The sequence below is a fragment of the Vulpes vulpes genome, chromosome 16, assembly GCF_048418805.1.
Source record: "Vulpes vulpes isolate BD-2025 chromosome 16, VulVul3, whole genome shotgun sequence".
Lineage (NCBI taxonomy): Eukaryota > Metazoa > Chordata > Mammalia > Carnivora > Canidae > Vulpes > Vulpes vulpes.
This window is the reverse complement of record NC_132795.1, coordinates 50,614,791-50,631,347: the sequence shown is the minus strand read 5'-3', so window position 1 is coordinate 50,631,347 and position 16,557 is coordinate 50,614,791. Positions and strand designations below refer to the sequence as shown.

General features: G+C 38.8%; 1 protein-coding gene across 2 annotated transcripts in view; it reads left to right on the top strand.

Annotated features, from left to right (window-relative positions):
• Positions 1-16,557, top strand: part of ATXN10 (ataxin 10) — a 165,963-nt gene that overhangs the window by 62,044 nt on the left and 87,362 nt on the right. For both annotated transcript variants that reach the window (XM_072741971.1, XM_072741972.1), the window contains exons 7-9: positions 2,842-3,007; positions 11,769-11,877; positions 13,979-14,148. In XM_072741971.1, coding sequence (XP_072598072.1) covers positions 2,842-3,007; positions 11,769-11,877; positions 13,979-14,148 — 445 coding nt within the window. The remainder of the gene's footprint in view (positions 1-2,841; positions 3,008-11,768; positions 11,878-13,978; positions 14,149-16,557) is intronic.

Sequence of the window (16,557 nt, the reverse complement as noted above, 5' to 3'; positions counted from 1 at the left end):
CCTTAATTTGAATTACATTTTATCTCTAGAGTTAGAGAATAATAATTCATGCCTTGCTTACAAAACTTGCCCACTCATGTGCGTCCCCTGTCTTCTTTGCCGCTCCAGTCCTCCTGTAACAAACAACCCATTTCAGGATGGTGCAGGCGTGGCTAAATTATAATTGAAATTGTAGCCTACATTCATTTAAGCATAACTTTCAAATATAAATTTTGCTATAGAATTTTTTCCTCAAAGTCTTTCGTGTGTGTGTGTATATATACATAAATATGTATTGCTATTTTTATGAAATATATATATATATACACACAGCAATATATATATATGTAGCTTTTTTTTTTTAATGAAACAAGAATCCTCATTTTGAGGACAGACTGTGTAACTGACTAATCAGAAATGAATCAGAAGGATTGCTAATGACAACTGGTGGTTGAGAGAGAGTCACAGAAGCTTGAGTCTGAGTTCAGGGGTGTGTCTGGTGAGCCTGAGGCCACCCCGAGTAAGGATTCTGGGATTTAAGGATGCAAGACTTTTCACACTGATGTGACTGTAGACAGCTAGCCCTTGACCTCTATAACTAGGTTTTTGCTTTTCCATCATTCACTTCTGAGTAAATAAATCAGTGAGTGAGTAGCATTTGTATTCTGTTAACATTTTCAAGGAAGGATTTAGTGTGTTTCCCCCACAATTGGAAGACGTAAAATATTCCACATCATGTCCCATTTTCCTGGATTATGCAGTACATTTCAACAGACATATGGTTTCTGGCTTAGAATTGGAGGTGGCAAATGTAATGTACCATTAAAATTATTTTGAAAAAAATTTCCTATTTCAATTGTGTGTCCCACATGTGATTCCTGTATTTGATGAGAAGGATGGTTTTTGAAGGTAGTTAGAAGGAGATGGAGTTGGAGAGTTTGATGGGGATTCTGGTTGGGACAGCCCCAGATTTTTGGACCCACTCCCTAACGGGAGCCACTAAAAGTTTTTATTGATAGATAACACAATAGAAGTAGGATCATTTAAGGAAGTGTAATTTATTGTCAGATAATACTTAAACTTGATTTTGTATTTTTATGTTTTGAACATTCATTCTTTATTTTTCCTTAAAATCACTACTCATCTGCTTAGCTGTCCTGTGGTTAGAATTACATAGTAGAGCGGAGAGGTGCGTCTCCTGAGCGGAGAGAAGTCTGAGGGGTGGATGGCCTCTGATGAGCTTGTAAAGAAGGCCGGGTCTGTGCATACCATTTCTATCAGCTCCAGCTTCCAGGTGTCCCTCAGAGTGTTCTCTGGGACTCCAGGGCCTTCTGGACAAGCTTGGGTATCACGCTGGGCCTACCCTTTCTGTCTCAGACTTCATGCAAGTCCATCACAATCTCTTCCTCCTTTCTCTTTGCTCTGTTTTGAGTAATAGTCCATAAGGTACTAAATGCCCTAGAACCAGAGCTCATGACTTCTCCTACCTAGCAATCATTGCCACACTATCCCAATTTAAAAGGAGTATTTTTAGAGCAGACATTCGGGTTCCTTTTGAATCACACTGAATAGGTGGCCTCCTCCCTGGCGTTCCCGGAACGTTGTCTTGCCTGGGGAAAGCGGAAAGGCTGCTTTATGGCCCGAGAAGACCCCGTTCATTTTTAAAATTTCTATGTGCATAAGGAAAAATAAAAATATCCCAAAATTTTTTCCTTTATGAGGGGGTGGAGGCATTGATACATCCTCTGCACCTGAGAACAACTGTTTGTTCTTTTGTGCTCAATTGAGGGGATTGTTTGTTTTATTTTGGATTAATAATTGCTGTAAGAAATCTGAGAATTTTAGGAGTCTTGAAAACCATTAAGGTCTGTGTATGATATTGCCAGACTGACGATCATTCCCATCTTTTGGCAAAAATACAGGAGGAGTTTGGTGTAGTTTTCTTTCTTTCTTGATGCTTACAGCACTGAACAAATTCTTTGTTTCGTAAGAAATGCTCTGTGCCTACTCCAAGTGTATTTTCCCCATTTGCTGAGCATCTGTGTCCTTTCTGGTTTAGAAGTGAGAGTTGAGACATAAAATCCCAAGTCACAATGTTATTTTGGGAGACATCTTGCTTGGTTCATGCTGGATAGATTGTCCTGTATATGATTCATTTTTTTTTCTCAGAGAAGGAAAGAGTTTGTTGAATAGAAATACTTAGGGGATCATTTAAGTGTTGATGCAAAATGGCATGGGTTTGGTCGTCAGATTTATGTTTTTATAAACTAAAATAATGGAAACAGTGAGCCTTTACAAGGACAGTGAAGTGAGTGGCCGAGGCCCATGGCCCAGGAGTGAGAGATGGCAGCCTGTGCTTGGATCCCAACATGGCAGCTGGGCGAGCTGGGCGTGTGATCCTGGGCGAGCAAATCAGCCTTACGGAGTCATTTTCACCATGCTTTAGCACAGGCCAGTGACAGTAGCTGCTTTTCAGAGATAATGTGTGCAAAACACTTGTTAGCCCAGTAGTGAACTATGAATAAATGTTAGCTCACCGAACTTCACTATTGTTATTTTAAGTGGATGTGTTATAAAACCTAATGTGACAGCATTTGTGAATTTTTGAATCAAGGGCTCCCAGTAATGGATATGTGAAAGGTACTTGTTTCTGTAGTCAAGTCACATCAAAGAAATCAAGATTTTAAAGATAATTGATGAAGATTAATTTTATTCACAAAAAATGTCTTCCCTAGCTAGACATTATAAACAAAACAAGAAATTTAAAAATAAAAATATTCTAAAATGTTCTCTATAAATACTTTTAGCATTGTACAGTTTCAGTATTACATATTCATGTAAAACTCTTTTACGTTTTACCAGAGTTACACTGTTGGACCTCATAATAGCGAGGTTAGTCGGGGATGAGCCCCTGACCAAGGATGACATCCCTGTGTTTTTGAGCCATGCTGAGTTGATCGCAGGCACTTTTGTGGATCAGTGCAAGATGGTGCTAAAATTGACCTCTGAGCAGCATACTGATGATGAGGTAAGAGGACAGCTCTTGGGTGGGAGAGAGCAGGGAGGTTTTCTAACGCAGCTAGGTCCTCTATAAGAATTCTTTTGTAAAAGCTTTAAAAAATATTGCATAAGTCACCTATGGACTGCTGTGTACTGAATGTTTGTGCCCCTCACCTCCAAATCCATATGTTGAAAATCTGATGGCGCTAGGAGGCTGGGTCTGTGGGAGGTAAGTAGGTCCTGGAGGTGGAGCCCCCTGAATGGGATTACTGCCCTTACAAAGGAAACCCTGCAAGGATCCCTGGGTCTGTCCACTGCATGAGGACACAAGGAGCAGTCAGCCATCTGCAGCCTGGAGGAGGGCCTTCATCAAACCCAACCATGCCAGCATTCTGATGGGACTTCCAGCCTCCACAACTGTGAGAAATCCATGTCTGTTGTTTCTAAGCCACCCAGTCTGTGGTATTCTGTTACAGCGGCAAGGACGGTATCCTTGTTGTAGAACAGATAAGAAAATACCGATAAGGGAAAACGGTTCCCTTGTTTCTACCCCCCAGAGTTAAGGACTTGAAAACAAACTCTAGTTAACATATTTTTCTAGGCAGATAACATTGAGGGACACCTGGGTGGCTCAGTGGTTGAGCATCTGCCTTCAACTCAGGTCGTGATGCCAGGTCCCAGGATCAAGTTCCGCATTGGGCTCCCTGCAGGGAGCCTGCGTCTCCCTCTGCCTGTGTTTTTGCCTCTCTCTCTGTCTCTCTAATAAAAAAATAAATAAAATCTTTAAAAAAAAAATCGGATATATGCGTGCATACATGGATACACATGCAAACATATATGTATTAAAAATGAAATCAGGCCATGCTTTTGGCAAGTTTCTCTTTGCTTCTGAATGTAAGTTTTATGAGGGTAGAAGTTTTGACTGTTATGTTCATAGTACTGTGCACACAGTAGGCACTTGGTATTTGCCAAATGAATAAGTAATATGTTGTCAACATCTTTTGAAAAGTCTGTGTAGGGCAGCCCAGGTTGCTCAGAGGTTTAGTGCCGCCATCGGCCCAGGGTGTGATCCTGGAGACCTGGGATCGAGTCCCGCGTCGGGCTCCCTGCATGGAGCCTGCTTCTCCCTCTGCCTATGTCTCTGCCTCTCTCTCTCTCTCTCTCTCTCTCTCTCTCTCTCTCTCTGTCTCTCATGAATACATAAATAAAAACAATCTTTAAAAGAGAAAAAGTCTGTGTAGCATTGGAAGTGCAGAATTTGCCATAATTTATTTGTGCAACTGTTTAGTTGGGTACTCAGGTTATTTCTCTTTTCTGTAGCTAGAACTATAGATTATGTCTTTGCAGCTAACGTCTTTATACCTTTCCCTAGTGTTAACCCAGGAGTGGAATTGCTGGGTGTTAAGGGTCTATCTAGGTTTGTTTTTGTTTTTGTTTTTGTTTTTAATTTATTTTAGATAGAGAGCGTGCACATGCCTGAGAGGGGAAGGGGCAAACAGGGAGAGAGAAACTCAAGCAGAGTCCTCCCTGAACATGGAGCCCAACATGGGGCTAGATCTCAGGACCATGAGGTCATGACCTGAGCCGAAATCTAGAGTCAGACCTTAACTGACTAAGCCAGTCAGTTAGCCAGTCAGGGCACCCAGGTGCCCTGGGGTATAGCCAGTTGTTTTGGTATGCATTTCTAAATTGCCTTCTCGGAACATTTGTTTCTTACGTTATAGGAGATTCCCGGTTATACGCCATCCTGGCTAGCTTTTTTAAGTATTGTTTTATTTTCCTCGAGGCCACCCTGGGTCGTTCAGGTCGTTACTAAGAGGGTAGAAGCATTGATACACCCTTAGCACCTGAGAAATTCTGTTTATTTTTACCCATCGCATCTTCCTTACCCGTGTCTTAGTGTTAAGAAGGGTTCTTCCTCTGGAGTACTACTCAGCGGTAGAAAGGGATGGGTTTGTGATACAATAGCAGAGATGCATCCCGAACATACCGCAGGAAAGCAGCGAGAGTAGAAAACGTATCTCACTATTCCATCTCTGAAATTCTGCAGAAGGTAAAATTTGCTGATGGTAACAAAGCAGATCAGATGTCCCCTGGGGCTGGAGGTGAAGGGGTAGAATTGATTGTGGAGGATATGAGGGTGCGTTCTGGGTCAGAGAACCATGTACAGAATCTCTACTGCATTTCTTTGCTGATGGGAGTGATGGATGGAGAGCGACCCCCTGGGCAGAGGCGTGGGAAGAGCTGGGCAGGGCTGGTCTTCCATAATCCATGAATGTGTCCTGGGTCCTATGTGTGATGCCACAAAGCTGTTAACTCCCTTTGTAAATGCAGGCTGTAATTATGACTCTCCTCCCATGAAAATCGATTTCCCTTTTTGTAAATATACCTTTTTTCAAGGTTACTTTGCTATGGATTTTCCATGCCATGTCCTACATACCATGTTAGGTCTCATTGACAAAGTTAGTTTTTTAGTTCTCATTTCTGTGGTAGGAGAGGGCAAGTCTTGACTTCCTGGTGCCTTTCCTTGCTGGAGATGGATTTACCTCTGTTTCCAGCAGGAGGAGCAGTGAGCTGTGCTTCAAAAAAAGTTTTAAAAATTAATTCTCTAGGAGACAGAAAAGGAAGTAAAACTTGGTACTTGTTAAACCACAGTTTTAAACTTTTTCAGGGCACTTGCATTTACAGTATAGACGATTTTGATGTACATGTGTTCTTCTTTAAGTTAGATGTTTTTTAAAAAGCCACGGTAGTTTTGAAGAAGACCTCTAACCTCAGTATTTAAATACATACCACAGACCCAGTGGTGTACTGGAGCTGGCTGTACTGACTTGGGAGAGTCAGCTGTTAAACATTCAGAAATCTGTGAGCTGACTGTTCAACTCTTGGTAGCTTGAAAGCCGCCGTGGTGGGAGTTTTTCTACTATGGAAATCAGCAAAGGCTGTGGATCAGGGCTCTGGGCTCCTGACTCCTCCTCCTCCCCATGGCCAGCAGACCAGCGAACCTCTGCATATACCCAGTTGTGATGTTCTTAGGACAAGATATTCAGTAAGGTCTTCATAGGGCTGTGACCAAGAAATCGGGGTGAAAATAGTCATTTTTGGGTCATCTGTTTATGTAACTGTTTGGCTTTTAAATCCTGAGGTTTATTTCATGTCTTCCTTGATGGAAAGTCTTAGATTCTCATGCTCACATACACGTTTCCGACTTTGGTATTTTTTTGTGTACTTGTTTCCTGTTTCTGAGACCATTTTTGTTGGTGCTAGCATGCTGTCATCCTGTAGGACTTTGGGTGCCATTCAGCTCCGTTTTGAGCCTTGGCCTTGTTGCTTTTAGTGAGCCTGGCTTTCTTCTGGAAGTTAGATATTAGATACATTTTTCTTAGTTTTCTATTTTCTTGTATTCATTTATTAAGAGAGTTATTTTCAGGTGGTGAATTTTTCATTCTGTTTTTATTCCTTGCATTCTCCACATTACATTGCAATATCTGTTCATATAGTAGGTATTTAATAAACATCTGTGGAATAAGAAAGGGTAATCTTTCATTCCACAGATTGATAAGGGATTAAATATTTGTGTTGTACAAATAATACTTGCTTATTAAATTAAAAAAAAATTACACTGAAGTCCATGAAACAAAACGCTCTAAAAAAAAGTCCTCATTCCCACCTACCCGTCTTGTTTTCTACAGACATATCAGCATATACTTTTTTTTTCTTCTCTGAGTTTTTTGTATGTATACACCCACCTGTTTTTTGTTCCCTCCCTCTCTCCCTCTCTCCCTCCCTCTCTTCCTTCCTTTCTCTTTCTCTCTCTTTCTTTTTCTTTTTCTTTTCTTTTCTTTTCTTTTCTTTTCTTTTCTTTTCTTTTCTTTCTTTTCTTTTCTTTTCTTTCTTTCTTTTCCTTCCTTCCTTCCTTCCTTCTCTTTCCAATATTACCTTTTTTAATTCTTCAACTCCTTTTCTCACCTAGACTGAAGTGTTTCATTCATCTTTCCATTTTAACACATATGTGCATTGCTCACAGTTGAGTAGAATTCCACTAGACAGAGGAGACAAGAGTTTTCTCGTTTGTTCTCCGTCGATGTACACTTGAGTTGTTTCCAGGATTTTCCTAAAGCTTTTATAGATAATGCTGTAGCGTGGATATCTTTGCTGTTTTGGACAGGTAAATCTGGAATCATACATACCTGGAAGTTGAATTGCTGTGTCAGTCTGTTTAAAAAGTTTAGAAATACTTCTAAATGCCACACTGAAAGCATGAGAGTATGTGGGTTTACAGCTTCTCACTAATCTGATTTAATTACCATTTCTCTTTAGCTGTTTTCAGTGTCCAGCATGTTAATTTGCTCTTCATTATTAGGTGACCTTTTAAAACACATTTATTAATGAGCATTTTCAGATAATTAACGTTTTTGTCTTATATGCAAAAACTGTTTTCCCCGCATAAGTAATTTTTTGTTTGAATTTATTTATCGTATGCTTAGCCTATTTTTGTTCTTAAGCTAGTCAGGCTTATCAGTTTTATCCTTAGCTTTCTGAAGGTTTGGTTCTTGTTTTTGTTTTTTTTACATATTTAGTACATCCATCTCCACTTAGATTGTGGAAATATGCTCTTGTATATTGTGGTTCTTTTGGTACTTGGTCTACATTTTAACTGAATTTATTTTTTAGCAAGGAGTGAAGTATAAATTCAGATGAATTATTTATGTCTTTCAATGATCCAGGATTCTATAATTTTTGGTAAAGGACAACTTGGGCATGAACCCTAATTTTCATGTATTGCTGGCATGTAAGCTTGGAAAAAGTTACTTACCCTCTCTGCTCCTGTTTCTCTGCTTGTCAGATGAATGGTATTTTGATGTAAGCATTTACTATGCTGATTGTTACATAGTTAGCACTTACTACATTTTAGCTATTAATTGTTGTGTCCATACCATTTAGTGAATGATCTCATCCTTTCCACTAATTGCAGTGCTGCTTTTGTCATATACTGCATTCCTATATATTTCCTTTTCTGTGTTTCTGAGACTTTACTGAGTGAACCAGTGAGATACTAACAGCTATCAAAGAATTCAGAGGGCAGCTCTGAATTGGCTCAGCGGTTTAGCACCGCCTTCAGGCCAGGGTGTGACCCTGGAGACCCAGGATGGAGTACCACATCGGGCTCCCTGCATGGAGCCTGCTTCTTCCTCTGTCTGTGTCTCTGCCTCTCTCTCTCTCTGTCTCTCATGAATAAATAAATAAAATATTAAAAAAAAAACAGAATTCAGACAGCTGTGTGTTTATACGCAATGAAGGAATGCTGGAGTGATCATACCCACAGATGCAAACACTGGTCTGTGCACAAGGCAGTAATTAATTGCATTCCAACCAGGCACAAGTAATCTACATTTCTGTGAACAAGAGTCACTTGCACTATTATCAGTTTTCTACAACTTACAATATTGTGACATAGTTCAAAGACACAAAAGGATAAAGTTAACCCAGACAGATGATCTAGACATGAGATTAATCTTTTTTTATTTCCCCTCTTCTGCCCACTGCAGAGGCTCATTCCTTTGATGTGCCTGTGTCTGTTTTCCCCAGTGCCTGATTTAATGACTATAGTTGTGTAAGACTTACAAATATTAGAAGAACGTCTCAAGTATTCCTCTTATTTTTTAAGAGAATCATTTTTCTGGCTATTTTTTTATTATTAATTGTCAGATGCTCATTAGAAACATTAAGAAAATGATCCTAATGTTTAAAATTGGGAATGTGTTAGATAGATTATATTTCTTTGGGTATATTTCTTTGGGTTATTAAAATGAGAATCATTTTTCTGGCTATTTTTTTATTATTAATTGTCAGATGCTCATTAGAAACATTAAGAAAATGATCCTAATGTTTAAAATTGGGAATGTGTTAGATAGATTATATTTCTTTGGGTCCTATAGAATTTAGGACCTGAAAGAAAAGGTATAGATGATCTCTTCCAAGCTTCCAATTTTATTCTTACTTTCTTATCATGGAATATTTCAAACAGACTAAGAAAAAAAAGTGTACTGAAACCCCATCACCATATCACTAGCTCTCAGTTTGTCCATGATCCCAACCCCATCTTGCGGCAGCTGCCCTGGATGGAAGCAAAATTTCAACGTCTCTCATCAGGGTATTATTTTATACATATCTTTAAAAGGTGAGGAGTCATACACAAGTCAACTACAGTCAGCACGCCTAAAAAATTACCAATAAAATTATAACATCAAGTGCATAATACTCAGATTTTTCCTATTATCTAATAATTTTGTTCAAGTTTCTTTGAATCAGGATACAAATAAAGGCTATATACGTTGCCATTGGTTGTTGTATCTCACATACCCTGTAATGTATTTGTTCCCTTTTCTTGTCCGTCTTCTTTTCTTTTTCTTTTGCTAGTTCTTTATTGAAGAAACTGGGTTGTTTTACCTGTTGAGTTTTCTAGAATTTGGATTTTGATTTTATCTCCATGGTGGTGTTTAACACATTCCTCTTTTCCTTTTGCATTCCTGTGACATAATTAATTCAAGAGACCTATTCAGATTTGGGTTAGGTTTTTGACTTTTTTTCCAGTAATGTTTTTTTGTTGGTGATCCATGCTTTCATCAAGAGGCATATAATCTCTGGTTGTCTCTTTTGTGATGTTAGCAGTTGTAAATGATTGTTACTTAGATCCCTTCATTCTTTGGGGGTTGCAAAGTGGTGATATTTTTACTTTTATCATTTAGAAACTTCTCCTGATCAATTGTTAGGTTATACAAGGTACATTTTGATTACAAATTTTCAAAATAATGAGTTGGTTTTGTGGCATCATCCAGAGAGGATGAGTGAATGTTTTGATTTCATCACCATTGTGATGTCATGGTTTTAAAATCACCTGGTTTCTGTTCTGTTCTTTTTTTAAAGATTTATTTATTTATTTTAGAGAAAGAGCAAGAGAGGATGTAGACTCCCTGCTGAGTGTAGAGCTTGATGCAGGGCTGGATCCCAGGACCCTGAGGTCATGACCTGAACTGAAACCAAGGGTAGGACGCTTAACCAACTGAGCCACCCATGCACCCCTAAAACCACTTGATTTATTTTAAGTCCATTTTAGCTATAATTCTTCCTAATGTTCTAATGTGCCATTGCTGGCCAGTGGAATCCTCTTCAGGTTGTTTCTGATTCCTTCTGACATGATCTTGATAATCTCTGATAGCGTCTTTGCTATCTGGTATGACAAGGTGTCCAGGATCATCTGACACATATTCTGCTCCAGATCTACAACCAATCAGCCACTTCTTGAAGGGGGAATGGCATTCTGGGCAACTGCCTATTAACGAGAGAGTGCTGATGCTGCACAATGTCCATGGGTTTGCTCTAGTTTTTTGAATGTGGCTCAGATATTTCCCCTAATTTGTTAAGGAGCAAGTGAAAGCTAGAGTAAATTTAAAGGTACAAGGCATTAAAAATGTGTGTTGTGAGGCGCCTGGGTGGCACAGTTGGTTGAGCATCTGACTCTTGATTTTTGGTTCAGGTCATGACCTCGGGGTCGTGAGATCGAGCCCTATGCTGGGTTCCATGCTCAGTGCAGAGTCGGCTTGGGATTCTCTCCCTCTCCCTCTGCCCCCACCCCAATAAATAAATAATCAGTTCTTTTAAAAAAAACATTTATGTTGTTTCTTGTTTCTTTTTTCTTTTATTATTTATTTATTTATGGTGCAAAATGGTGGTTTTATTAAAGCTCAGGGACAGGACCCGTGGGCAGGAAGAGCTGCTGCCCTGGGCTTATGAGGGGTGGCTGGTGATATACCTGCAGACTTGGGGGAGGTAAGGAAAAGGAAGATCACAAAGGGATTTTCATACACTAAAGAGGACCTACAAGATACTGGAGGCCTATTTCTTGTGGTTTCTTTCGAGATTTCAGAATGATGGATTAGAATATTACCTTTAAATCTTCTAATGAGAGAACTATATATACACATTTAGAATTAACAAAAGGAAGTAGTTTATTTTTCTCTTGAAGAATGTTATCTTTTATGACCTGAATTTATAGCATCAACCACATTTTGCCAAATAATGTGCACTTTAAAAATTAGGGTCAAAATCCATACAAAATTGGATTTTACCATTTTATTCAGATTACCTAATACCATATAGTTGGTAGTTGGTAGTTTCTTGCTCATGTGGTCCATTTGATAACCAATTATTGAATAGTTATGTGAACTAACACATTCAAATAATGTTATCTTTTCCAACCTTGGTACATACTGCATATAGGTTTATATTTACTCAGAAATAATAATGCACATTCTTGAAGCCAGAGTCTTTCAACCACAGCATTTTACAGGATTCCTGTGGACAAGAAATTAATGTATTTCATGGGATAGTTGTATCTTTAAAGTAGAACTTGCTTGCTGGGAATGCTTTAAAAAGAAAGTATTTGCATAAATGTTATGTACGTAGCTAGTAATTTTGAACATTTATTCCACTGTTGGAAGGTATTTTTGCTTGAATAAGAACTTTTCTGACTCTTTGCTCCAAGAAGACATATAATGACACGTAATCTGGCGTTCTTGATGGCAGATGCTGCTGTTGGTGAAAATAATTGTTCACGTACATATTTAATACTTCTGTTTCATTCTTGGTCATTTGTTTTCTCTCTTCAGATGCTGTCTTTACCAGCATCAACTCTTTAATATTTATCATAATATGTCATTCTCTTACCATTATTTATAACAGTTGCAAATCATTTAGCTTGAGTTAAAAGTCATGTTTTCTTTTTTTAGGAGGCATTGGCCACAATTCGGCTTCTCGATGTCTTATGTGAAATGACTGCCAATACTGATCTGCTCAGCTATCTGCAGGTTTTTCCTGGCTTGCTGGAAAGAGTGATTGGTGAGTGAAGTATCACACATGCTGTTATTCGTAATTAAGGAATCTTTGGCTTGTCACACTGAAATGTAAGTCCAAACACCTAGCCTTAGTTTTCATTGTATTGGTATATTTTTGAGATTTATTTTGAATATTTTTTTTTTCATTAGAAGAATCACTATGTTTTGGTAACAGCTCTGGCTTCCGACCTGCTGTTTCCTCAGGATGTTTGACCAGTAGATGAAAGTACGAATACCTCCTATGTAGGGCACACACTGGATGTTTGATCACTAGTGTTGTGATGGAGTGGTTGCGGGGTTTGTGATGATGGGGGGGCTCGGTTATGGGGGTAGTTTCAGTGATGATGATGGTGATTTTATATTCGTTTTCCAGATCTGTAAGTATGTTTTTCCCAGTTATTTTTATGGGGCACAAAGAATAATGCCTTACACATAATAATTATGTATCCGATTCTTATCCATTGTTTGGAATACTGTCTTTGCTAAAAAGCTGTTTGCAAAATAATTCAAGTAGAACCTGTTCCTTGTGGTTAGCCAAGCTTGTGGTGTTGTTATTCACTGTTTGCTATTTTTTCCTTTAAAAGAGGATTATACTTATTGTGGAGATGCATATGCTAAGAAAGATGAATTTGTATGAGGTGAGTAGATGAGTCAGCAGTGAGCTGTAGAAGAGGTTTAGAGTCTCATGTGAGTGTTTTATTTTGAATGCGGTGTTTTTAGTGGTAATTAAAATAAAACACCACAAATGTGGGAAACAGAATCATTGTAGAAAAACATGTGTTTGAAGGCAGGGCAGACATGGGTTGTCATCCCAACTCCACCAAAATACTGACTTCTCAGAGCTTGATTTCTTCATTATAAAATAGAGAAAGTGATATTTGCCCTTAATAGTTTTTTTTTTTTAATTTTTATTTATCTATGATAGTCACAGAGAGAGAGAGAGAGAGAAAGAGAGGGAGGCAGAGACACAGGCAGAGGGAGAAGCAGGCTCCATGCACTGGGAGCCCGACATGGGATTCAATCCCGGGTCTCCAGGATCGCGCCCTGGGCCAAAGGTAGGCGCCAAACCGCTGCGCCACCCAGGGATCCCAGCCTTTAATAGGTTTGTTGAGAGTGTTCAATGAGATACTGTGGAAACACTTAAATTCAGCTTCTGGAAGATGATCTGTTTTCATATACAGTCTAGAGGCATTTCATAGAGCATAACAATGTTCCTTCTTTGAACTTGGCCAGAATAGATTGATGGAGAGTGCATGCTGCCTTCTGATTATCTGGACAATGTGAAAAAAAATCAACCTACTTCTTGTTTCTGTCCTACTGCTCATTACAGAATAGGTATTGTATTTTAGACTTAGATGAATGTAGTTGTCACGTGAGTTCCTTCATAATTTAGGATTGGAAACCTCTTTATAAGAAAGGTTACAGAAGGTGCCTGGGTGGCTCATTTGGTTAGGTGTCCAGCACTTGGTTTCCACTCGGTTCTTTTTTTTTTTTTTTTAAGATTTTATGTATTTATTCATGAGAGACGAGAGAGAGAGAGAGAGAGAGAGAGAGAGAGAGAGGCGGAGACACAGGCAGAGGGAGAAGCAGGCTCCATGAAGGGAGCCCGATGTGGGACTCGATCCCAGGACTCCAGGATCACACCCTGGGCCAAAGGGTGTGATGCTAAACTGCTGAGCCACCCAGGGATCCCCTCCACTCAGTTCTTAATCTCCCTGTTGGGGGGATCTGGTTCCCTGGCTCATCAGGGAGTCTGCTTCCCCTCTGTCCCTTCCCTTGCTCACGTATGTGCACGCACACATACACATACGCTCTCTCTCTCTCTCAAATAAATCTTTAAAAAAAAGAAAGATTGCAGAAAATTTTTAGCTAACTTTTCTTTGTGGATAAAATAGAAAGTCCAAGTTGTGATATTCATTATGGCTTATCTCCCCCAAACCAGTCATGAAAAAATTTCGAGCAGAAGAAGAGTTTTCTAATCATTAAAGGCACTCTACGTTTATTTTATTTTAGTCCATTAACGTAAGATAGATTTGTATATGGAAAATTAATACAAGACACTAAAAATTTTCTTAAGGAAAATAAAATTTATTGTTTTGTTACAGATCTTTTGCGACTGATTCATGTAGCTGGCAATGACACCGCAAACATCTTCAGTAGCAGTGGCTGCATAAAAGCAGAGGGTGACATCTCAAATATGGCTGAGGGGTTTAAGTCTCATCTCATTCGTCTCATTGGAAATCTGTGTTACAAGAATAAAGACAACCAAGACAAGGTAAGGTTATTTCTTGGTATATTTCCGATATATATGTCTTCATTTAGAATATGATATTTAGAATTTAGAATATATACACTTTTTTGGGATGAAAGTTTGAGTGCTCAGAAGGTAGCTTGAAATAATATGTAAGTGCGCATATTCCCACAGATACACATGCTAGGTCATGTTTGTTTATGTCAGGGTTTGTATTTTTGTAATTTTGTATTATATTTGTCCTTGGTTGTGTTTGAGCCAGTCTCCCTTCTTAAAAATTGTCAGTGCTTGTCTGAAGGCAGTGCATTTAAACATAGTATTATATCTTGTAGAGAACAGTCAATAAAAACAGGTAAAGTGCTTTGAAATTGTCAAACCCCTGGTAGACATTTAGTAAATAGTAGTTATTATGGACCATTACCCTAATAAAAAACAAGCAAAACTTAAATCTGATGCACATTGATGGAGGATAGCATCATAAACATTTCTTCTATTTTGAAGTTGATATAATATTTAAGTATTAAATCTTTGGGAACTCAGTAGACTGCCATTGGAAACTTCTCTTGTGCTGAATAGCTTAGAGGTAACTATATTGATAACATGAGAAGGTGATAAAAAAAAGAGGGCAGGAGAATTGAACCACATGCCTAACATTGAACTAGCCTGCCTGTATTTTCCTAGATTTTTTCTTTGGATGGCATTTGTTTTGCTTCATCAAATATCGAATATATGTGTGGCAGATTATATTTCTCCAAGATGGCTGGAAAAACATTCCTGCAATATGATTTTGCCATTCTCACATCAGAGATTTAGCATTTGTTTTTCCATTTTCTTCAGTCTGGATGACTAAAGCTTTGACTGCTTTGAATAATTAAGTGTGGGAGAGTGATCTTGTATCATTTTTTATACACCCCTTGACTGGTCTGCCAGATTCCATCTCTAGCCTCTTCAAAGCTGGTTAACCATGTCAGATGTGCAGATTCCCTGAGATCACTATGGCATGATCTGCCACGTGTGCATGGAGAAGCCCTGGAGGGTGAGATGTAATGAGAGAGAAAGAGACGAGTCCCGGCACACCAGGGCAGCAGACCTGTGAGCGAGAGGTCATATTTTGGAAGATTTTCAGGTAGTTGCTTAGTTCCCCAGTTCCAAGCTCAGTTCCCTACTTGCACAGCTGATGCCACATGAATCAGGGACAGCCTGCCTGACAGAGCCCTTTCTGAATTTGTGACCCACAAGATTGTGAGGAATAATACAAAAATGGGAAAAAAAATAAGTTATGTGGGTTCTGCTTCTGTTAATAGTCCTGTGAGCTGCTGTTGGACTGATCCTCTTGCAAATAATAATTATAAGCTCTGGACTAAGACAGCCATGTGAAGATAATAAAATTTGACACAAACAGGCAGATTTTGGAATTGAATTGCCACTTGGAAGAAGGGAGTGGCACAGTGTGTGCTGTGCAGGACACTTAAACTCTAAAAGAAAATCTGCACCCCTTTCATCTTAAAGAAGGATTGGACAACTTGGAGTAAGCACAGCCATTGGAATGTGAAGGAGGGACTCCTGGGCAGGAGAAAGCAAGCCTCAAATTTTGTTTACCAGCTGTCTAAATCCATGTGGATGCTTGAATCACACATGTAGAGCAGGCTCCAAGCAGCTAACCTAAGGATAAAATAATTGTATTGAGTTTTGAGCTGCTGCGCCAGAGTTGACAGTTTAACTCCAACTGAGATAATTGCCTGCTAAAGTAAAAATATCAACATTCTTTAGAGGAATATAATAGAATCCAGTGTTTCCACAGCATAGTATTTTCAGTGTCCAGAATACAACTCAAACTTTAAGCACAAGGAAATATGACCTATTCTCCAAGAGAAAAAAGATAATCAACAGAGACTACAGTGACACAGATGTCAGGTTTAGCAGACAAAGATTTTAAAGCAGTTGTAACTGTGCTCAAGGATGTAAAGGAAAATATGCTTCTAATGAATGAAAAGATTGTATCAGTCAGCAGAGAAATAGACACTAAAAAAAGAACTAAATAGAAAATCTAGAACTGAAAAATATAGTACCCAAAATAAAACTTAAAAATTTTACTGAATGAGCTTGACAACTTTAATACAGATGACGGAGTAAAGTGTCGATGTGCTTGGAGTTAGGATAGTAGAAACCATTTGGAAGAATAGAGAAAAGGTTGAAAATAAAACAGTCATCTTTACGATGCTGAGTTTTGGAGGAGTAGTATGTTGTGCAACATTTGATAGTTGGAATACTTTTTACAGGACATGGCCCAGAACCAAAAGCCAGATAACCTGCTCTTATATTATATATGTGTTCCATTTCGACTCCTCCTCATTTTCAAACAGATATGAGTGAAAGGCTACTAATCCCCTTCCCACCCTGGAAAATTACTGCACCAATTTTTGTAAGAGAAAG